This window comes from Urocampus carinirostris, chromosome 11 (assembly GCF_059441175.1).
Source record: "Urocampus carinirostris isolate Australia breed hairy pipefish chromosome 11, RoL_Ucar_1.0, whole genome shotgun sequence".
Lineage (NCBI taxonomy): Eukaryota > Metazoa > Chordata > Actinopteri > Syngnathiformes > Syngnathidae > Urocampus > Urocampus carinirostris.
In genome coordinates this window covers 19,010,088-19,034,498 of record NC_142359.1, presented here as the reverse complement: position 1 = coordinate 19,034,498, position 24,411 = coordinate 19,010,088, and the positions used below count along the sequence as shown (strand labels likewise).

Sequence of the window (24,411 nt, the reverse complement as noted above, 5' to 3'; positions counted from 1 at the left end):
TTTCTAAATGTATGCAACTCTATTCTACAAATGCAAGTCTATTTTCCACAACAATGACAAATACGTAAATCGTAACTGATCAATTGTGAAATTCTTCTTACGATGTGTTTCCATTTCTTGTCAAGTGATGGTAATTAGTCATAGAGGTCAGAATAACTGATGCTAGCATGTGATGCGCTGACAGGAGACTTGATTCCTTCCGCCCGATGGGTTGATAGGCCGCGAGGGCACATTTGGTTTACATCGCTTCACATGCAGAGTCGGCATTACGCTAATAAACTTCTGGATTGTATTATTTTTAGATATGTACCGCCCCGACACGCATACACCCGCTTACTCACACACGCACGGGCCCAGTGGGTTTCGTTTGATGCTGCAGAATTGAAATGGAATTTAAATATAGTGTCTCCATCAAAGACGAGCAATTTATAGCTGCTTTTCATTGTGAAGATGGAAGCAGTCCCTGAGAATTTCAGTGTCCTTTTAAAAGACTAACCTCTCAGTGTCACGGATATCACGACCAGAACGGAATTAGGACCCAGATGCGTAACGATAACCACAATTTTATTGGAATAGAAATGAAAGTCAGCGCCCGCGATCCGGTGCTCGCTGGACGCGGGAAGCAAGCTGCTCACAGAATGCGGAAGTGGATCTTCCGGAGCGGGAGATCGTAGCGCAGGGGTGTCAAACTCATTTTAACTCGGGGGCCACATGATAGAACAAACATTCTGTCGGGGGCCGGACTAGTAGATTAAAGGGAAAGAAAAAGAGAGATAAGAAATAAGAGAAAAAGGGAGGGAAAAGGAGAGAGGGCGGGACAAAGAAAGAGAGGGAGAGAGCGTGAGAAACAAAAGAGATAAAAAGAGAAGTCGTGAGAGAAGGGGAAAGAAAGAAAGCGGAAAAAAGAAGTCCAAAGAGAAATAGAAAGACAGAAGGAGAGAAAAGAGAAAAGACAGCGCAAAGGGTATGAAGAGAGAAAGAGAAAAGAGAGAAAAGGAAATAAGGAAGTTAGAGCAAAAGAGGTTAAAAGACACAGAGTGAGAAAGAGACAAAGAGCAACAAAGGAACAGAAAAAGAGAGACACAGAGAGTGAAAGAGACAGAGACAGAGTGGGAGAAAAGGGGTGGAAAAGAAAGAGAGAGAGAGAAAAATAAATACAAGTACAGGGTCTTTGCGAGAAGCTCCTGGCTTTGGCAACATCAAGTTGATATATTTCAACCTGCAGCTTGTTCTTCTCTTGCGCTTCTCTGAGTGTTGTCTCGCGGGCCTGATTCAATCCCTTAGCGGGCCTGTTCTGGCAACTCAGATCTCAAAACAAAATGTTAATCAACAATATATATGATAAAACGAAACACATGTACAATATAACATGTTAAACTACATAAATAAACACGTTTGAAAAAAAATATGGTGTAAGATTATTTTGTATTTTGTAAGAGAAAATACGACAGTTTGTAAGGGCATGGAGCCCTGGAGCTTGACAGATATGCGTTTTATTCTGAAATCCCTTAATGATCCTACGCACTTCCGCCCGGCAGATATTCCCCTGGCCACATCTGTCAATCGTCCGCGCGAGTGACGTCACGGGGAATTTGCCACAATGTCAAACATCGCCGCGTGCGTCCTTTCTGCGTCCACGGACTAGAAGACGCCATTTTTTTACTAATGTTTTCCAGGTAAGATTCGCTACTGTCCCTATTTCGATAGGAACTCTAAAACGCAGAGAATGATTTGGATTCCGCGTGAAAGTCAAGGATGATGGAGAGTTTGGAGTTCGCGGCGTTCGTGGCATCATTTGGCAGCCGAAGTGAAAAGTTGACTGTTACGTAACGTGCGGCGCGTAATCGACGTCTATATGAGAGCTACTACACGTTTTTCCTAGCCAAATTCGAGCACTTTTTTAAAGGGGCAGTGTGTATTATTTAGCGCCTCTTGGTTGTAAAGAAAACCCCAACATCATTTGATAAAACAATATTCATTTGGATAACATCAAAAATATATGAAGTATCTTGTCAACATGTGATTTTAAAAATACTTGGCTGTCGAGAAATGAGCTTTTACAGATACGTAAGTTCCAGGTTACAAAACACCTGAACGGGAATATATTGCCTCTAGTTACGAAGGTGTTTCAGGACACAGAGTCAAAGATACAATACAGTACGAGCTGCTATTAGTCGGTCTCAGAGTTTCCTGAATGTAAACAAACTGGGGATTGTTTATATCCTGCCTGGCAGCCCCTTGCGCATGCGGGCTCCCAGCATGCTTTTCGTGTCACCGTCACAGTTCAGAGACAACAAGGAAGAGGGTTTGGTTTGAACAATTTCATTGACACTATTAACAGCAAATAAACAATGTGAGATTTGAACAATTTTCCTCGACAATCTTAACAGCAATTAAGCATATTCACAATTTATTTATATCTGACAATATGACGTTTTAACAATTTTTTCGACATTTTTAACAGGGCTCCGGCAAGATAGCAGGGAGGATAACACAGCCATCATTCCATCCATCCATCCATCCATTATCTGCACAGCTTATCCTCAGTAGGGTCGTGGGGGTGCTGGAGCCCATCCCAGCCATCTTCGGGCAGTAGGCAGGGGACACCCTGAACTGGTTGCCAGCCAGTCGCAGGGCACACAGGCACAGACAAGTCACTCGCTCATTCACACCTAGGGACAATTTGGACCGGCCAATCAACCTGACATGCATGTTTTTGGAATGTGGGAGGAAACCGGAGTGCCCCGAGGAAACCCACGCAAGCACGGGGAGAACATGCAAACTCCACACAGGAAGGTCGGCAGCTGGATTAGAACTGTGCCGCACACACGCTAATCAGCGTGCCGCCGTGCTGCCCCGCAGCAGCCATCATTCATTCAGATCAAATTTAAGACATTTTAGCAAAATTCCATGAAGTCTTGGAATTCTTGGAAAGGAATCACCTGGAAAAAGTGTTGATGAGTCGGGCTATTGTTTGTTGTGATGACATCTGCCTCGCGCATTTTCGACGGATTGTCAAAATCCCGCAAAAGCAGATGTCATTGGATCGGTTTTTCAATAAACGCGAGGCAAAAGTAAAAAAATGTTGATTATTTCCTTTATTCTTTGTTTTTTTACATGACGTGCTTCTTGTCTTATGTTTCTTGTGTGGTAATCTAATTTTAGCATGTATTTGTTTCATGTTCAGATGCTCATCCATCCATCCATCCATCCATTGTCTTCTGCTTATCCGAGGTCGGGTCGCGGGGGCAGCAGCGTTAAAAGTGAAGCCCAGACGTCCCTATTCTCAGCCACCTCCTCCAGCTCATCCGACGGGACCCCGAGGCGTTCCCAAGCCAGCCGAGAGACATAGTCTCTCCAACATGTCCTGGGTCGCCCCCGGGGCCTCATGCCGGTGGGACATGCCCGGAACACCTCCCGAGGGAGGTGTCCAGGAGGCATCCTTATTAGATGCCCGAGCCACCTCAACTGGCTCCTCACAATGCTGAGGAGCAGTGGCTCTACACCGAGTCCCTCCCGGATGACTGAGCTTCTCACTTTATCTCTAAGGGAGAACCCAGCCACCCTGCGGAGGAAACTCATTTCGGCCTCTTGTATCCGGGATCGTGTTCTTTCGGTCATGACCCAAAGTTCATGACCATAGGTGAGGGTAGAAACGTAGATCGACCGGTAGATCGAGAGCTTTGCCTTTCGGCTCAGCTCCCTCTTCACCACGACGGACCGGTACAGGGTCTGAATGACGGCAGACGCTGCACCGACCCGTCTGTCGATCTCCCGTTCCATCCTACCCTCACTCGTGAACAAGACCCCAAGATACTTGAACTCCTCCACTTGAGGCAAGACCTCCTCCCCGACCCGGAGGGAGCATACCACCCTTTTCCGACTGAGAACCATGGCCTCGGACGTGGAGGTGCTGATCCTCATCCCGGCCGCTTCACACTCGGCTGCGAATCACTCCAGCGAGAGCTGAAGATCACGGCCTGAGGAAGCCAACAGCACCACGTCATCTGCAAAAAGCACTGACGCAATGTTGAGGCCCCCAAACCGGACTCCATCTCCGCCATGGCTGCACCTAGAAATTCTGTCCATAAAAGTTATGAACAGAATCGGTGACAAAGGGCAGCCCTGGCTTACTGCCGGCAATGCGGACCAGACTCTGGCACCGGGCATACAGGGACCGCACAGCCCGGATAAGACTGTGCGGTATCCCATACTCCCGAAGCACCCCCTACAGGGCCTCCCGAGGAACACGGTCGAATGCCTTCTCCAAGTCCACAAAACACATGTAGACCGGACAGGCAAACTCCCATGCACCCTCAAAGACCCTGCAGAGTGTATAGAGCTGGTCCAGTGTTCCACGGCCAGGACGAAAACTGTTCCTCCTGAATCCGAGATTCGACTTCCTGGCGGACCCTCCTCTCCAGTACCCCTGAATAGACCTTACCAGGGAGGCTGAGAAGTGTGATTCCCCTGTAGTTGGAACACACTCTCCAGTCCCCCTTCTTAAAGACGGGAACCACCACCCCATTCTGCCAGTCCAGAGGCACTGTCCCCGATGTCCGCGCGATGTTGCAGAGGCGTGTCAACCATGACACGCCCACAGCATCCAGAGCCCTAATGAACTCTGGGCGGATCTCATCGACCCCCGGGGCCATGCCACCGAGGAGTTTTTTGACCACCTCGGTGACTTCAACCCCAGTTATACGAGAGCCCAACCCAGAGTCCTCATGCTCTGCTTCCCCAGAGGAAGATGTGTCGGTGGGATTGAGGAGGTCTTCGAAGTACTCCGCCCACCGATTCACAACGTCCCGGGTCGAGGTCAGCAGCGCCCCTTCGGAACTATACACAGTGACGATGGCACACCGCTTCCCCCCTAAGACGCCGAATGGTGGACCAGAATTTCCTCGAAGCCGTTCGGAAGTCGGCTTCCATGGCCTCGCCAAACTCCTCCGATGCCCGAGTTTTTGCCAGCTGCTTCCAGAGTCCCACAGGCCAGGAAGGCCCGATAAGACTCCTTCTTCAGCTTGACGGCATCCCTCACCGCCGGTGACCACCAACGGGTCTGAGGGTTGCCGCCGCGGCAGGCACCGACCACGTTACGGCCACAGCTCCGATCAGCCGCTTCGACAATGGAGGCGCGGAACATGGTCCACTCGGACTCAATGTCCCCCGCCTCCCTCGGGACATGGGCAAAGTTCTGCCGGAGGTGTGAATTGAAACTTCTTCTGACAGGAGATTCTGCCAGCCGTTCCCAACAGACCCTTACAATACGCTTGGGTCTGCCGGGTCGGGCTGGCATCTTCCCCCACCATCGAAGCCAACTCACCACCAGGTGGTGATCAGTTGATCATCGAACTACGGCCTAGGGTGTCCTGGTGCCAAGTGCACATATGGACACCCTTATGTCTGAACATGGTGTTCATTATGGACAAACCATGACGGGCACAGAAGTCCAATAACGAAACACCACTCGGGTTCAGGTCAGGGGGGCCGTTCTTCCCAATCACGCCCCTCCAGGTCTTACTGTCATTGCCCACGTGAGCGTTGAAGTCTCCCAGCAGTACGAGGGAGTCCCCAGGGGGTGCGCTCTCAAGCACACCCTCTAAGGACTCCAAGAAGGGTGGGTACTCTGAACTGCTATTTGGTGCATAAGCACAAACAACAGTCAGGACCCGTCCCCCCACCCGAAGGCGGAGGGAGGCTACCCTCTTGTCTACTGGGGTGAACCCCAACGTACAGGCGCCGAGCCGTGGAGCAACTAATATGCCCACACCGGCTCTGCGCCTCTCACCATGGGCAACTCCAGAGTGGAAGAGAGTCCAACCCCTCTCGAGAGGACTGTTACCAGAGCCCAGGGCGTGCGTGGAGGTGAGTCCTACTATATCTAGTTGGAATTTCTCAACCTCACGCACCAACTCGGGCTCCTTCCCTGCCAGAGAGGTAACGTTCCATGTCCCAAAAGCCAGTGTCTGTAGCCGGGGATCGTCCCTTCAGATGCTCTTTTATGATTAAAAAAATATCATACAGTAATTTTGCAGGGGTTGAAACGGATTAGCGCATTTACGTTCAAAATGCGTCTACTTACAAAGTTTTTATGTAATGAAGCTCCTCCCAAAACAAATCAAATTCTTAAGTAGAAGTACCACTGTATTTGAAATGAGGTGATCCTCATATAGAGCAGTGATTCTCAAATAGTGGTGCGTGTCCCCATGGGGTCAAGGGGGCGTGGGTGGGTTTGACATCAGGGATTGAAAAAAAAAGAATTTCCAAAGAATCAAGTGCAATTGCACCTCCACTACACTAGGGAGCATGGTACTCTTATTGGAAGTGTTTTGTTTTGTTCATTATAGTCAGACTCAGATTGTCGTTTCTGAACACACACAACGGGGATTTTTATTTATCGTGCAGTTATTGCCATTACAGTTACTTCGATTTGTAGAATGCACATTGGGTTTTTTTCCTCTTTTTTAAATCATCGTCAGACTCAGATTGTTGTTTCTGAACACACACAACAGGGATTTTCATCTATTGTGCAGTTATTGCTATCACAATTTGATGACATTTGTAAAGCACTCTTCGGGCACTGTAATGGTACTCAAACTGCTGCATAAAATCATTAAATATACAAAAAGAAAATCACCACTCCATACCCAACATAACGTCAACTATACACACACACACACACGATGGGTAAAAAATAAGTCAGATAAAAAAATGAATGAAATAAAAACATGACACCCCCCAGAACATCCCAATGGATGCACTGTACAGAAATGTTTACTTTTGAAAAAAAATAGTACAAATACAATAAAAAAAGATTATTTTCTTTTATTTGTAACAAACTAACTTTATTTTATTTGGAGTTGGGGGGAAGAAAATGAGTATTTTAATTGTTAGGTATTTGTCAACCCCAGAACGGAATCAGGACCCAATTGCGTAACGCTTACCACAAGTTTTATTGAAAGAAAGAGGAAGGGCTGCGCCCACGATCCGGTGCTCGCTGGACACGGGAAGGACGTCGCTCTCGCAATCGAAATGTGATCCGAATACGGATGTGGATCTTCCGTAGTGCGCAATGACGGTGTCAGGGACAGAAAACCTGGTCAGTAGCCAGGACAGGAGAGTATAAACGTGGTCGGGGTCAGAAACGGGTTGTAAGCCGGGACGGGAGAGCAGATGTGGTCGGGATAAAAACAGGTCGTAGCCGGAGACAGACGGGGGGATCAGGAACGGACAGGTGGAAAAACGGGAGCAAAAACAGGAGAGGCGGGAGTCAGGGTCAAAAAGGCTTGCCTTGTATCAACAGAGGTTCACAGACGGAATGACAACAGGAGAGTGACAGGACAGGGTTTAAATAGGAACAGGGAGCCAATCAGCGGCTGGTGCCAAATGAGCGGGCACAGGTAATCATGACAGGTATCATTTTTGTCATTGTGGATGCTTAAATAATTGACATTAGGTCGTCACAATTTGTGGTACTTTAATTGTTTGTACCTGTGCTGGGTGGGTCCCATAACCACACCGATCCTGTGGTGTGTCTTGGGCCTGGTGGCGCCCATCTCTTCCCTGTTCAAAAAATGTTTTCACTTGATCTGCACGAAAAGTTCAAAAATATTATTAAGTATAACAAAAAATAGGAACTCAAATAAAGTTCCTCGGCAGTGAATATAAAACACGAGAGAGCTCTCGAGGAAAACCAAGACTGATGTTATTGACAGAGTGTCATAGAAACTGTATCACATTGACTATTGTAACTGATACCTTGCAGGTGATTTTTTTCCCACTTGGGAGCAGGTGAACTCTACTCAGCCGCCATGACCTGTTACTCCGAGGGATACGGAACTGAGGTACCACAGTATGGAGGACCGATCCTGCTATAATCAGTAATTTCTTGATTTTTGCGGGGGTTGTATTCCCAAAAATGTCCTGTGAAAGTCAAAAATTGCAAAGTAGTAACATTTATTTAGATATCAGTATATAATATTAATAATGCAATATAATACGTACAACGTCACAAAATAATAACTATAGAGCTCCAAATAAAAACACAGAATTGGAGTTGAATGAATGACTTTTGTCATTATTCAAGAGTACAACAAAAATGGAAGGCTTCCTTAGTGTAAGAAAGCAATGCGGAGAGCAGACTGCTAGTTGCATGATAGCATCAGGTTTCCTCAGGTTCAGATCTCCGTGATGATTCAAAAACAACCGTCACAAATGTAGCGGTATCCCACGAGTTGTAGTTCCAGGTCATCTGTTTCATGGGTAATGGCATTGGTGATATACAGACTCAATACGGGCGGCTTTTTATGGAACTGTAGCAGTAGGCCAGACCAGCAGCTTCACTTATGCTTTCTCTCGCTGCCTCAGTCTCTTCCCGGACCTGATAACGATCTGCGGAGTACCCGCTGGTGATCAACATTTCTTTCCGCTTTTCTGACTTTCCTCAGTGTCCGATGTAATTAACGAATTTCGTTACAATGTGACAAACTGTTGAAATACTAGCTGTCGCCGTGCTTTGCAGTTTGTTTTGATATACACATTGACTTGTTTGCACGCCCTGCCGTTTGACTGACAGCATACATCAGCCAATCACAGTCGCGCACATCAGTCACACCAACCCAACACACACATACAAACGCATACACACAAAGACTTTTGCACCCTGTCCCTGAGATAGCGTTTTCTGTGTCTTGTCTGTTGCAGAATGTAAATTTGCAAAATATCGAAACCCTGAAAAGTAAACCACCCTTCAGCGAGAGATTACCCTCTGGAATTATAAAAAACATATAAATAAATAAATACCATTACATTCCATTTAAATAAATGACCTGTCTCAAATGTATGGCCCGGGGGTCAAATGTGGCCCCCCACAACCTTTATGTGGCTGGCGGGGGCTTAAAATGTCAGAGTGTCTCGGAATAATGGTTAAAGACTGCTTTGACCAAAAACTACATTTACCAACAACGGGCAACTAAAATACCTGCAAAGTGATGACTCAGCGCCACCACACAGCAATATTTCTACATCATATTAGGTGGAATTGAGAAATTAAGAAATACCCAAGAAGATTTGGTTGTATATAGTTAATAACATATACAGTATGTAACTGTAATGTAAATTCTGAGGTTATTTATACGATGGAGTAGTTACATTTTGAGGTTACACCAGGCCCTGATGTGGCCCTCTTTGAGGATGATTTTGACACCCCTGAAATAAACCAACGCATTAATAAACCATGTAATGGCTAAATACTGTATATGACATTTTATTTATGTCAGTGATCTATTTTGGTATTTATTTTTTTGTATTTTGTCATAAATGAAATACAAAATACATGACAAAAGCCAGACTCTTAATCACTGACCAACCTCATTCGAATAACATTTGTTGTGACAAAATAAATTAGAAAATACATTCAGGACTGACTACATGAAAAAAATACACAACAAAATACGTGGCCAAATAAATACTGAAATAAATAAATGACAATATGCATGAATCAATGAAAAAAAGGCATTTGTGTCATATACAGTTGTCCCATGCTAAACTGCTGTTTACTTATGCGGTTTCTCTACTTGGGAAATTTTCCTCGTGCATTGTGTTCTGCATTCTGATTGGCTAAACAGTCGCCCCATGCCTTTTTTGCCTGTGTCTGCCTCCATGCCAATAATCTTGCTGTCTAAGTTGTACACGTATGTTAGAGGTAAGCTCGGGCCGAAAATATTCAGCCCGACCCGACTCAAGGTGCGGGTATATAAACCCGAACCCGACGAATTAACTTGATTCGATAACTGAGCCCGAAATAAACCCGAAGCTTCAATTTGCCGCCAAAGTAAACACGAAGTTTTACTCTGGCTGTGCAGAAAGAAAGCTTGTAAAGCTTGTAAGCTATTGACAAGACCTGGCCTGGATTTTGGGCAGGGTTTGGGCCTGACCCAAGATCTTACCTCTAATGGAAGTAAAAGAAGCTTAACAACCTACACGCGCACATTTCTTTATGTTGAGTTTCTCTAAAACCCATCATGTCAAAAAAATGCTCTGTACTGACAAAAACACCGAAAAGCAAGATGCTTTATATTGCCAACAAAGTTGGACTCCTCGACACACTAGGAAAAGGTAAAAGCATTTCAAGCTACATTTTGTTTTCCAATAATGTCAACATAATGTCAATAAGATAACATTTATTATAAAAAATGTCATTTATGTGTCTATTTATCTACAGTATATGGCATATATTTGTAGCTATTTATTCATGAATAGATTTATTTCTACATATGGCGGGATCGGTCGTGCATACCTCAGGAATATTTCATAATCACAATCATTGGATTTAATCATAGCGTCAAATTTAAAAGTCCATTTCCATGCAGGAGGAATGTGTGCTGTCTGACCCTCAGGGAGAAAGCGACGCGGACGCCGACATCGAGGACGCCGACTGCAGGTGGGACTGCTGTGGCCATTGGCCCCGCCAGAAATGGCAACATTTTGGTACCACGGACCGGTTTAATGATATATTCGCGGCGCGGCCAAAGGGCGGCAATGAACATGTTTAAAGTTTCTCTAAAATAATAACAATAAGAAAAACAATATTACATTGATAATAAGAATGACACTTGTGCAACATTTAGATGACCACTTATCCTCACAACAGTCCTGTGGGAGTGCTTAAGCTCATCCCAGCCATGTATTTGGAGGAATCCCTGGGCACAGGGAGAACATGCAAACTCCACACCGGGAGGTAGCCGGAATTGAACCCAGGACCTCTGAACTGTGAGGCAGAGATGCTAATCGCAACATACTGCTAGCTATCATAACGTTTAACCCCAAACCAACAAATGAACCAACCCTGGCAAAATTTGTTGGTGTTATGTAGTCTCGGTGTTGTGTTCTTGAGGAATCCACGCATCCTCCAACTTGGTTTCCACAAGTTTTTCGATGGCGACAAGCTTACTATCATTGAAGTAGCGGGCTGCAGTTAACTATTCCCCACACTGATTGGTTATAAGCAGGGTTGGGTAGGGTTACTTTAACTTGATTACTTTCAATTACTTTTGGATTACTCCAATTCCAAATATGCTAATAAAAGACAAAAGAATATGAATAAAATGACTACATTCTGTGCAGGCTTGGGGAGTAACGGAATACATGGAACAGCAAAAATGATGTTGGCAAGCTGTTTGGATTTATTTTTATTTTGTTTCCGTCGCATTTTATGTTAGTTTTGCCGGAGATCAAAGAGATCAAAGAGAGAAAGCTTACCACGTGTTGTGAGTCATCATTTTATTCATATTTAGTTTCTTTTGTCTTTTATTAGCATATTTGGTATTGGAGTAATCCAAAAGTAATTGAAAATAATCCAGTTAAAGTAACCCTACCCAACCCTGCTTATAAGTGCAAGGTGGAGTTTGGGCTGGCTGGATGAGAAAAATAATTTGAACATGTATCTTTGACTTGTACTACTTCATTCATTCTCTAGTCAGCTATTTGGTGACATTTAGCGCAACCCCAACATCTTAGTATATGAGGTGAGTTTTATCATCTGAGGAAATTCTCCCCCCAAAATTTTAAGTTGGTTTGGCCCACCACCATTCTTTTTTAATGTAGCTGTAGAATGGAAACAGAACAGCGCAAACTATATGAGTCAGGTACGATGGAGGGATGAAAGATGCTAGGTGGCGTGGAGCTGAAAAATCCAGAAAAATAAAAAGAAACTCGTTAAAAGAAAGACTTATCATTTATTACACGCATCTTACACTTGTTGCCTGTCATCTGTGTGTCCTGGATGTTTGTTGTGCTACGTGTTTGCATAATTTAGCAGTTAACTGCCTTTACCAAGTAGCTCCTCTTACTTCAAAAGCTCATAGTGATGGGAATTCTGTCTTTTTTGAGAAGCGTCTCTTTCAGCTTGGCTCACTAAAAATCTGTTGAATGAATGGTCTTTGTCATTATACAGCAGTACAACAAAATAGGAAGGCTCTTCAGTGTAAGAAAGCAATCTAGAGATTGGATGGCTCCCTTCAGATTGTTTTCGTTTCTTTTATCCACATATGAAAATGTATGTGCACAAAACTATTTTGGGGGTACAAATAAAGCTAAAAATGAAAAAAAAATAATCAAAAGAAGAAAAAGATTAATAAAGACAAAAAGAGAGAAGAAACATAAGAAATAGAAGAAAAACATAGTGAAATGCTAGAAAAATCAAAAGAATACAAGGAAAATGAGAAAAAGGAAAGGAAAACAGGAAATGAGAAAAAATGGTAGAACAAAAAGAAAAATAAATGAAAAAGGAAAAAGGAGGTTCTCACAGTGTAACCTCCTCAAAGATGCCTACCATGTTATTGGGCTGGCATATAAATTCCTGTTGATCCTTTCCTGTACTCAGGTTGCATGTGTGCGGAGCTTCTCTGCTTTAAAATGTGTGAAAACTATGCTAATAAACTCACTGTCTTCACGCTGATGTACAATGAAAATGGGATTTTTATGTTTACAGACAATGACATAAACAAATTTCCAGAGACCAGTGGACCAGAGACCAGAGGATTTTGATGTTTCATGTAGAAATGTGTCGATGGAAGCTACTTCACAAGCGTTATTATAAGAGTTTAGTTTAAAGCCTTACAATCTGTTGGGAAGGCAGATGCAATACTTTACATTGTCACTTTACATAGGTAGATATGTTTTCATCTATATAAGAGTCTTCATATAATTTCCCTTAGAATTGAAATGGCAAAGGATTTTCCGTTAACTTATCAACAAATACCTGCATTTCTTCCAACAAATTAGAGCTCGCTGTAGTTCCATTCATTCAAATTCCTTCTCCAATAGCTAAGCGGGGCGGCTTTGGTTAGAAAACTCCCGGGCAGAATAAGGGGCCCACTCCGGCCCTGATAATAGGTATGCAAATGATCAAGTACTAGAGGGCCCCCAAATCTAATTTTGCTTAGGACCTCATAGTCGCTATAATGTGTTTATTAAGGAACATTAATTGGCGTGCCTATGACAGAAAAAGCAATCTTAGTCTATAAAATGAGTTCATTAAGACATATGCAAATGTAACACACACCAGAGGTGACACAGTGCAGCTATACGCTGTAATATTCACCATTACGAATAGTTGCTTACAAGTAGGCTTTATTTGGTGTACTATAGTAAGCTTATGGTATAATATGTCACCACAGTGATTTTGAAGTGTCTCAGACCTTTCTCTCAAGAATTAAGGGGGGAGTCAGGTTTGGGCAGGCGTTGCCAAAATCTCACCCCCCCTGCTAAACTGGTCCGTGTTTGAACTACTGACCTGTGACTTCTAGGGTACCATTCTGTGTTCTCGATACATTGATTTTGAAGTTTTACAGACTTTTCTCTCAGACGTTAGCGAGGAGTCTGATTTTGGCAGGTGTCTCATTCGCAATGCTCCACTTTAGAGGTAAGATAGGGCCTAAAATATTTCAGCCCGACCCGACATGAGTCGCGGATATATAAACCCGAACCCGCCCGAACCAGACGGCTTAACTTGATTTGTTAAACAAGCCCGAAATAGACTTGAAGCTTTAATTCACCGCCAAAGTAAATACGTAGCTCCGACCGTGCTTACTTCAGCGCCAAACTGTGCGTTTCTCTGAACCACACAGCTTGGGGTTGACTTGGGACCCTTAAATCAAATGTGCACTGCAACAGCTTGTAATCGGCACAAAATCAAATTCTGCATTTTGCCAGAAGAATTATTGACTGGTCAACATAAATATGTACTAAGGGTTATGCTTTTGGTAGCAAAGAAAATGATCACAATGTCCTGGATGAAACCACAACTTCGTGACATAAAACAATGGAGACAAATTCAAGCAAATGTACATTATGGAAAAATGGTAAACAATCACTGCAAGACTTCAACTGAAACTAGATCAATTCAAGAAAAGATGGAAGCTTATCACACAATTTTAACTTGATGTCTAAACACCTCACTTTTTATTTTATTAACAATTTTTGTTATTGTTTCTTTTGTTATTTATGGCTATGTCAATTGTATGTATATTTTTTGTGTTGCTGTATGATGGATGAATCAAACCTCTGTCAAAGTGTGTGTGAGAAATAAAGTTATAAAAAAAAAATCAAATTCTGCAGATTACAAGCTGCAAATAGTGAAAGATTTGGCCAAACATCGGAAAGAAAGTTTGTAAAGCTTGTAAGCTATTGGCAAGAAGCAAAAACTACATCTGATGTGAGGTGAAAGGAGGAAGCGGCGCATCCTTTACCCCAACACCGAGGAGGAAAATGGATTTGGATTTTGTGATTTTAAATTAAACTGATAGTTTGGTAAGCATTTTATTTCTCTAAATGATTACTTGATTAAAAGTGAGAGCATGCTGTGTAGATACTCCACAAAGGAAAGGAGAAAAAAAACTGCGAAAAAATCCCGACCGGCACGAATGATTGAACATTTGAAGCCCGGGTCTGGTTCAGGCCCTGACCCAAGATCTTGCCTGGAGTGCTCCTCTTACAAAGAATAGTGAACACCTACGTACAAAAATATGCATTACAACAATGTTACTATAGTATACCAGATAAAGCCTACTTGTGTAGAATAGAATAGAATAGAATATACCTTTATTGTGATTGTTACAACATGGGATATAATGTGACAACGCAATTGGACGTGGCACTCCAGTCCCACATTTTACAGTGAGGATATAAGGAAAACAAAGAGATAAAGGAACAAGAAGATGTTTGTACTGTCCTTGTTGTATAGGCTTTGATTTTCCTCCGGAGGGGGGGTGTACGAGGGGGTGAGGGACAGACAGAGATGGGCGGATCCAACTAGATGTTTGATCTTATTGTACACACAGTCCAGTGTTTTTTCCCTGATTGCTCAGTCCACATATTGAATGGATTTGGGAAGTACAGTCCATAAACATGCCCGATTAAAGTCGCTGGCAACGATAAAAGCTCCGTTGGGGTGTGCAAGCTGCTGTTTATTGATAGCAGCGGGCAGGAGATTTAGCGCTATGCTAACGTTAGCATCCGGTGGAACGTTAGCATCCGACGGAACGTAAACAGCAATCACAATGACCACAGTTAGCTCTCTCGGTAGATAGAAGGGTCTACACGATACTGCTAGAAACTATATCGAGTGAGCAGTGTGTACAATTAGTCGTGATGGTGAATATTATAGTGTGTAGCTAAATTGTGTCACCTCCGGTGTTGGTGACTTTTTTTTAAATTGTTTGTTTCAATCACGCCAATCAAGCATAGATCAGGCAAAGGGGAGTCCGATTTTGCAGGGGAGTCGGATTTAGGCACCACACCGGCCCTCCTTACCACTAGTTAAACTAACGGCTGGCGTTAATAACTCACCTTTAGACTGCAAGAGCCAGGCTCACTCCAGCGGATCAGCTCCCGGCGTCGCAAGCGTCAGCGACTGGCGCGACAAGACACCACTGAGAGCGAAGACGACGGCGGGCTCACTCACGGTTCGCACCGCTGGACTATGCGGCTCACTTCAGACAGGACGCACAGCCGCACCATCTTGGAGGTAAGACGCTTGCTCATGGAGGATGATAATTCCACTGACAGACGCATTTTAACTCAAATTTTGTGCATGTGTAACCCTTTTTCACTGTACCGACCGCCTGCACACTTTACAGGTCTACGTTGTGTTCTGGGTTAGGTCGAAATACGGCTTTTAATTCCTTGTGAAAACCAAAAAAAAGTCATCCATTCATCCAGGAGCCCAACCCATTTATCTTTGGGCAGTGGGCAGGGGACACACTGAACTGGTTAGCAGCGAGTTGTAGGGCACACATAGACATACAAAACACTCACCTATTCACATTAAATGTGGAGGAAACCGGAGTGCCCTGAGGAAACCCATGAAAGCTTGGGGAGAACATGCAAACTCTGGATTTGAACCCATGACCTCAGAACTGTGCCGGGGACGCGCGAACCACTCAAACGCCATGCCGCTCTGATTCCTACCAACTCAACCAAAATAAAACCCTTAAAGTTCTAAACTCAACTTCCATCACAAAACATGTCAGCATGGTTTAACAGCAATAACAGAAATCACATATACTGAATTTTAAAATAATATTTCACACAGGCAACAAATTAATACATCCTCACCTTGCAAAAGCACATGAAACGCTAACGTGAAAAAGGCAAGTAAGAGATCTTGACTTGGACAAAATAAAAGCACTTACTTAACTTTAAAAAAAATAAAATAAACAATAAACAGTAAAAGTGCACCCTCTAGCGACACTTTTCACTAACTGTCCTACATCTGAAACACGACAATTCATTTGAACACCTTCCTTGCTGCTGGAACGCCGCAAAATGGGACCAAGGTACCGTTTTCTCCTCCTTCCTCCATACTTCTTTGACTACAATAACCATATGGCGGTAAAAAATACTTATGTTTAAATCTAAATGAGCTCATTTCAGCATATCTTGCCATTAACAATGGACCAATATGGCACAAGATGGCGCCAACGTATAAACTCGTTTCCAAACATGCTTACATACACTAATGTTCAAAAGTTTGGGGTCACTTTAAAAATGTCCTTATTTTTGAAAGTGAAGCACTGCTTTTTTCAATAAAGATAACATAAAACTTATCATAGATATACACCCCATTCATTGTTAACGTGATAAATGACTGTTTTAGCTACACATGTCTGATTTTAACGCAATATCTACATCAGTGTAGACAGGGTAGGCCCATTTCCAGTGTCCTAATAGTGAATTGTGAATGCTAATTGCGTTAGAAGGCTAATGGATGATTGGAAACCCCTTGTGCGTTGATGTTACAGAGTTAAAGATTTTTAAAGCTGGTTAAAGAAACTATAAAACAGACCTTCCTTTGAACTATAGAGCGCACCTGATTATAAGCCGCACCCACCCCATTTCGGGAGGAAAACCCATTTTGTACATACACAAGCCGCACTTGTATATTAGCCGCATGCGCCCACATTGAAAAAACTTAATACAAACACAAAATTAACCCATACCAGATACGGTCCATAAAACACAGCTGGCAGAATGAACGGAAAATGATACTGGTACTTAATATTTAATGCAGACCTGCAGAGTCCGGGTGCCCGTTGAAATTAATCCAAGGAAAAAAAGTGTATATTTCCAAAGGTAAGAGTGGGAAAAATATATATCTACTATTGTCGGCCGCGTCCACAAACACGTCTCACCTTTACTCCACTTCCCGTCAGCCCGCGTTTGCCCCGCCCCTTCTTTTTCATTTGCTCAGACAAAACATATCAGAATAAGTTTCTAAAATAAATAAAGTACAAAAATATACAGTTGCAAATATATTATACATGGTTACACATATTTACAAAGAAAGACGGTACACCGAGAGAGTTTTCAAAGCTTTAATAATAATATTATAACTTTCATCACAAACCGTGCCTGTGAAGGGTAGCAAAACGCTACTAGCTACACGCTCGCAACACAGTAAACAGCTCTGTTAAAAAACATACTGTACTTTAAGTAACCACGGTAAAACGTCCTCATCTTCCTCTTCATAATTGACCTCATTAAAGTTGTCTTCCACCAGTATGGGAGAGATACTTTGTCTTCTATCCCGACGCCACCTCAGTCATATCCCGAACCTGATGATAATCCACGGAGCGCCCACTGGTGATCACCATTTCTTTCCTCAGAGTCATTCTATTGTAATAATTAGCAATAATTGTGATAATCTGTAATCTTATATTTCGTATATTTCATGTTGATGTTTGTGTATTGTCTGTACAGCCGTTTGAGACTTATTGTGACTTATTTTTATAGAAAACAAAATGACTTGACTTGACTGTATGCTGTCTGCCCTCAGAACACTGTGCACGATACTTTGATATAATTGACCATAAAAACAATTCAATTTGAAATTTAGGAAGCAGAGAACCAGCGATAACCGGGAAAAAAACGAGACTCCTGTGTATCAAAATTCTCATGTCTTTAGGTGCTCTTATATAGATGTATGACTGTCATACCTTTATGGATAAATGTGAGCTTCGATGCAAAGACGTCAATCTTCACTTGTTTCGATGTCTGCACAGGAAAGCGTCTCTCAGGTGCGTCCGCTGGTCATCTCCAGGCCTGGTGCAGAAAAGCAGGTGGAAGCTCCGCCAGGACATCACGACTGCAGGTGGTCCCCACCCCTTGCGCCACCCCTGCTCTTCTTCTTGCTCGCCGTCGCTGTAGCCATCGCCTCCTTCCTGTTCCCCTGGGTCAGAACCTGACGGGTCCGGTGAAGACCCCAGTACGATCAAGCACAAACATTTCACATCGTTCCTTTATTTGTGTCAAACATAGCTAAAAATAGCTACGTATTCCCTAGCAATGACGACTATGCAACTCCTTGGTTTCTCCTGTGCTAGTTGGCACAGCACTGAAGAACATCCCTGGTGACATTGTGACCATAATGGCTTCATCTAGTAACCTCTTCAGGAAGGGCAACCAGACCCCGCTTTGAAAAGCAATAATTGGTGGCATACGACATTTTAGCTTTTCTCTCCTATTATATGCTTCTAGCTAAGGGTGTTGACGTTCATTTTTGGAAGAAAGTACCCTGGGCTAGTGTAGAAAACGCTTTTGTATATATGAAGACCTTTAACATGTGCTGTTAAAAATAATCCAAATCCTTTGTCTTTGCTTTCATCTCCGAAATCTGAGAGTTCTTGCTCTTTGAATATTGCTGTAGCTCCTTTTTAACATTCCTTTCTTAACTTCTTCCTTCCATGCATTTTGCTCCACTTAGTAAATTTATAGACCGGTTAGCAACCAGACCAAGCCTATCACAATGAAGAATGTCTCAGAGTGGGAAAAGAGTCTTGTCAGAACCAATTGACCATTTTTGTACATTCGCACATTCCTGATCTTCACATGATAAAACTGAATTAAAATGTTTCCTTTACTTCAATGGTCCACAAACTTCGGCCTGCCTCAACATTTTGACTGGACCCCTGAACAATATCAGGGAGCATTTTGATTCAAAATCCGGGTGCACATCTGGAACAGGATTTTAATCCGGGTCGCAGTGGCGAGAACTCTAAACTCTTACCTATGAACTACAAATAAAAATTACAATATAAGAAGGCATTGAGTCTTTATCACAATAAATTTGTCACACTGCTTAAAATAGAAGAATAGAATGTTTTGTCACTTTAACATGTGAAACACAACATTCGCATTAGTCTCTGGTTCCGTTACTAAAAACAATGTGCTAATAATATAAAATATACTGCCTTTACGCAGGTTATCTATACTACTGGTGGTCCAGTGCTCTGACAACTAAGCTGATCTTGGATCTGTTACAACAGAAAGTTTATGTTCTGTGGACATTTTTTTCTCTGAAGAACTTACAGAATGGTAATTGGTTATTAATTATTTCTTTAATTCTGTTATTATTTATTTTCTGAGTTTTGTTCTGTGAAGAATCCAAAACAGTGATTTGATTAAGGCTTTCTGGAAATCAATATTTTTTTACATTTAGGCACTCCTGCAATCATCACACTTTTTCTGTGATAAACTGACCTCGACCACTCATCAGAGAAATTTGGGGATACTTCATCCCCCCAAAAATACCACTGCTGTATTGATTTGACTGCTACCTGTTACTAGCATACTTACCAATTGGGCAATTATAAATATTTTTAATTTAAAGGGTTATTCTTTTTTAGGAAGAGATCAGATGAGTAGGTTTTTCAGTACCACCTTGTGATTGATTGTGCCCACAACTGTTTGTAGCTCATGTCATTCAATATTGCTTACCCATTGTTGAATGCAAAACTGTTTTTTTGGCCATTTTAAATATGCTCTCACTTTGTTTCCGTTCTTTTTAAAAAAATAAATTCACTTATCCATTATAAAAGATGTGGGTCCATTTTACAGCGAGTCGAAAACATGGATCAGTTAAATTTGCTAAACGTGGCCTTGAGCATTGCGCAGGAAGTAGTAAAGGCACACTAGGCAGGGTTAGTGTTAGGTTCCCAAATCAATGACAGATTTTGCCCGGATCACATCCACACAGAAGCTACTGGTGAGCTTCTAGTGTATTTTGTCAAGCGCCTGACCTTGTCTGCTGTTTGCTCCCTATCACAGCCTACATGACAACAAGTGTAAATCTGTCTGAACGCCTTTTGATCCTTGACCCAGATTCCTCACACTTCAAGAGCACAATAGCAACATGAAACCACCTTGGCCCCCTCCAAGCAATTAATAAAGATCCTTCAGTCATATGGCAAAGGATCAACATGCCTGGTATGAAGGAGAGATTTCTGGCTGGCTTTAGTGGGTCAAGTGAGCGAGAATTTTAAAGCCACGGTGAAAATAAGCTTCGTATCATATGTGACATTTGCACAACTTGGATTTCTACTTCCCGCTGCTGTACAATTAGATCCTCGATATAGAAGCGTGTTTGCTCACTTGTAATAATGACATGCACTTGGGAAGAGCGCAAGGCATTGGCCAATTGAGGAGGACCGGAAGATTTTTCGACTGACCGATGGTTGAGGTTGATTGAGCCCAATGGAGATGGAAATTTCACAGCCGCAGCCTGACTGGGAGCAATGGAATAAAGCAACGGAGCAGAGGGTGAGGCACTGGGTTATGGTGGACGAGGACAAGGAGGCAGAGGACAGGGAAGACACTATCGTAAACAGAAAGGACAGAGAGGTAAATATGGGGGGTGAAATGAATCAGATCATAAAAGATGTAGATTTTGCAGCTGAACGCAAGAAGGTGGAGGAAATAGGGCAGAATAAGAAAGTTATTTCAAAAAATGTCCATGATTTAAAGACAAAAGACTCGAATCAAGTGCAGGAAAGAAAAAGTGAAAATCAGCCAAGAAGCTCAAGGGGTGATTCTGATGGTTTAAGATGGAATAGTTTTGGAAACCAGAATGAACCCTTTTGCTCTAACATGCATGATTGTGATCCATTGCAAGATGACGGAGAGCAGGAAAACCGAATTTTGGGTGCTGTACGTCAGGGACAAGAACTTAGAGGAGATGACACAAAGTCAGATAGAAAACAAGAAAAAGTGGAACATGAGGAAGAATTAAGCGATGACGATATGGCAGATTACTTCCAGGAGGACGATGAAGAGGAAAATGATGATGACAACATAAGGCTGTACAGCAAAGAAGATCACCATGTGGAGCTGTTCCACACCATGAAGGCATTCCGGGATACTTCTCTGTTCACTGACCTCACTCTCACGACAAATGACGGCACGTGTTTTCTAGTACATTCCATTGTCTTGGGTGCTGTCAGCCCACTGGTCAAGAACCATTTGATGCGTGTTGTGGACAAAGGGGAAGACATGTACTCCATTTCCTTGGATCCTGAAGTGGAGCTCGGTGGGTTAGAAGCCATTGTGGAATTTGCTTACACTGGACTGATATCATGTTTGGAGGAGAGGATGGTGAAGCATGTAGAAACTGCTGCTCAGCACCTCGGCGCCTACAGAGTGTTGGATTTTCTCCGCCAGCAGCAGGTGTCCTCCCAGACTTCTCAAGAGGAGATCATCTCCGGTGGAAAACAAATAAAACAATTGGAAATCAATCTTAATTGGATTAGAAAGTTGTGGATGGACGGAGTGGGCTGTGACGTTGTTCTTGAAGCAGTCGGAGATTCGATTCGCGGTAAGTACTTGAACGACATTCAAACTCGTTTTCCAAGACTGAACAAGTTGTTTCAAGATAACGCTCCTCCTTTCAGCTCACAAAGTCATCCTCGCAGCAAGTAGCGATTTCTTCCGTGGCATGTTCAACTCGGGTATGAAAGAGTCTGTTCAATCACACGTCACTCTTCCGTTCTTGTCTGCAGCAGACTTGGAGGTTATTGTTGAAACCTCTTACAGTGGCGTACTCTCCCTCAGTTGGAGTTGCGGGTTTGAGATCAGCAGTATCTCCCTACAACTTCAATACGAACCGGCACTCTCCTTGAGCCTTGACTTCCTCGTACAAGAACTTAATCCACGCACCTGCCTCGATGTGGTTTCCTTTGCTGAGGCTTACCAGCTAACCCAACTTTGCGAAGTATCTGAAGATTTTGTGTTGCAGCAATTCCAAAAAGTGTCATGCACACCCAAATTCAAGGACCTACCAGCCAAAAAGCTCTTTAGATATCTGAACAGCCGCTCACTGTGCGTTGCATCTGAGCTGGTGGTTTTCAAGGCGGTGGTAGGCTGGATCCAAACAAAGCCCAACTCAAGGCTTAAGCTTGCATGGGAGCTCATGAAAACCATCCACTTTCCACTCATGACATTTGAGGAATTTAAAGAGGTTCAATCAGTTGACTTGTGGTCTAAACACAAGCTGGAAAGCCTCTTTGAAACTGTATGGGAAAGCTTTTGTGGACACGAGGTGGATCTGCAGAGCCAGTGCCGCGTTTACTTACCAAAACAGATCCTAGTCTTGACTGGAGGTGACCAGATCTCAGAGGATCTTGGCAGTCGGCGATTAAGCCGGGATATATGGTTCGGGAATTCTCTGATGAACCACACGGGAGTAAGAAAGGCGATGGAGTGGCGGCTCCTGAGCGAAATGCCAGGACATGCGAGGTTCTGTCACGAGGCTGCTGTGCTCAACGGCCAACTGTATGTTTTTGGTGGGAAAAAGTACTACGGCACAGAAGACACCTTAAACACGGTTTACAGGTAAACCTTGTTCTTACGCTTATCAAATATTAATCATTTAAGTTCTGACATTAGGTATATTTTTTTTTCTGGGTCTTCTAAACAGGTATGACCCAGTCCAAAATAGCTGGGCCAGAATGGCCAACATGACAAAAAAGAGGTGCCACTTCTCTGTGGTGGTGAAAGATGGCAACATATATGCCATCGGAGGCCTCGGTCACTCTGATTACATCGACAGCGTGGAATGGTATTCACCTGCAGGTAACCTTTGGAGGTAAGAATATGTCATCATATCTAATATGTATTCATTACGCAACTCAAGGGGTTCTCTAATGCTAAACGTAGCTAGCTATGAGCATGTGGCTATTTTCAGAAGAGAAGGACGTTCAAAATTTTGGAAGATTCATAAACAGGATCTGGTATGCAGAGGGTGCCAACCTGTTAAGGAACTGGGCACAGGTGTGTCCAATCAGAACACAGCCATTGCCGCGTTTACTTGCCAAAACAGATCCTAGTCTTGACTGGAGGTGACCAGATCTCAGAGGATCTTGGCAGTCGGCGATTAAGCCGGGATATATGGTTCGGGAATTCTCTGATGAACCACACGGGAGTAAGAATCAGAACACACCTGTTCCTAATTATCCATACCTTTTATAATGACATTTTGAATAGCACATGTCATCGGGTCATTTAAATTTGTTGTTTTCTTTTTCTGGTTTGGACACTTTGTCGGTTGTTTTAAGACCTAACTTGGTTTTATTATTAAATACCATGCTTATTTTGAGGTCCCCTGCCTCGGTTCCTGCTGTCACACTTTAGGGGACTACAAATCTAATTTAAAAAAAAACAGGAACAAAGTAACAAACAAACAGACCAGGTCTTAACCAACAAATTGTCCAGACCAGAAACAAAAAACAAACCTGACACAGCAATGACAATGGAAATGTAAATCACCAGACGTGTGCTGTCAAAAATGTCATTATAAAGGTTCAGGATAATTAGAGACACAACTGTGCCCAGTTCCAAACCCGGTTGGTTGTCTTTGGGGAAAGGCGGTGTACCAGATCCTCACAAGCAGCCTATTGAAACGTGTGTTTCCTAAGTAACATTAGTAACATTGTCCCTTTCAGCTTTGCTCATAGCCTGGATCTTACCCTAAGTGGACACGTGGCCAAAGTTTTGCAAGGGCAGATCTTCATCTCGGGTGGACTGAACGCAGACGATCAATGCCTGGCTTCTTTGTTTGTATACCACCCAGAAAACGGCAGCAGCTACCTGGCAAAGATGTCCCAAGCACGTGCTAACCACTGCATGGAAATCCTAAACGATCACCTTTACGTCGCTGGCGGAATCACGTTGGATGCTAACCAGGCAGCGGTAGATCAGCTGGCCTGCGAGGTTTACGATCCCACGACAGATTCCTGGGAGGCTTTCTCTGCCCTAAAGGTGCCTCATGTGGGAGCAGGGAGTGCTGTTCTGGAAGGAAAGTTATACGTGCTTGGTGGCTACAGCCAGGAGGACTACAGGGAGACTAAGATGGTTCACCGCTATGACCCTGCTCTGTGTAGGTGGGAAAACATGGGAAAGATGCCCGGGCCTAACAATGACCTCCGAGCAGCTGTGCTTCTTTTGCCGCCATATCTACGCAAATAGAAGCACATTTTCAAACATTCAATGATCGTTTTGCTTTACTTAATTATAATACATTGCGCAGATTGATAGTATTTCTTGTTTATTTTGTGTTTTTTTTTGTCTGATATTAGC

General features: G+C 43.2%; 2 protein-coding genes across 2 annotated transcripts; both read left to right on the top strand.

The window, feature by feature from the left end:
• Positions 1-1,526: 1,526 nt before the first annotated feature.
• On the top strand, positions 1,527-18,928 carry LOC148356662 (uncharacterized). Its single transcript, XM_088348345.1, has 5 exons — positions 1,527-1,676; positions 7,769-7,847; positions 10,374-10,444; positions 15,358-15,529; positions 18,066-18,928. Exons 2-5 carry the CDS (start codon positions 7,815-7,817, stop codon positions 18,246-18,248), a joined length of 459 nt encoding a protein of 152 aa, XP_088204471.1. The 5' UTR covers positions 1,527-1,676; positions 7,769-7,814; the 3' UTR covers positions 18,249-18,928.
• Positions 18,929-20,512: 1,584 nt separating this feature from the next.
• LOC148356661 (kelch-like protein 9) lies at positions 20,513-24,379 on the top strand. The gene is made up of 4 exons (XM_088347408.1): positions 20,513-21,652; positions 21,729-22,668; positions 22,754-22,921; positions 23,778-24,379. The coding sequence occupies exons 1-4, from the start codon at positions 20,536-20,538 to the stop codon at positions 24,298-24,300; spliced, it is 2,748 nt and encodes a 915-aa protein (XP_088203534.1). The 5' UTR covers positions 20,513-20,535; the 3' UTR covers positions 24,301-24,379.
• The last annotated feature ends 32 nt before the right edge of the window (positions 24,380-24,411 follow it).

Coding starts and splice junctions, on each gene's coding strand:
- LOC148356662 (XM_088348345.1), top strand. CDS start 7,815: ATGACCTGTTACTCCGAGGGATACGGAACTGAG. Junction 7,848..10,373: donor CCGAGGGATACGGAACTGAG/GTACCACAGTAT, acceptor ATTTCCATGCAG/GAGGAATGTGTGCTGTCTGA. Junction 15,530..18,065: donor ACAGCCGCACCATCTTGGAG/GTAAGACGCTTG, acceptor ATGTCTGCACAG/GAAAGCGTCTCTCAGGTGCG.
- LOC148356661 (XM_088347408.1), top strand. CDS start 20,536: ATGGAGATGGAAATTTCACAGCCGCAGCCTGACTGGGAGCAATGGAAT. Junction 21,653..21,728: donor AGTCGGAGATTCGATTCGCG/GTAAGTACTTGA, acceptor TCCTCCTTTCAG/CTCACAAAGTCATCCTCGCA. Junction 22,669..22,753: donor ACCTTAAACACGGTTTACAG/GTAAACCTTGTT, acceptor TCTTCTAAACAG/GTATGACCCAGTCCAAAATA.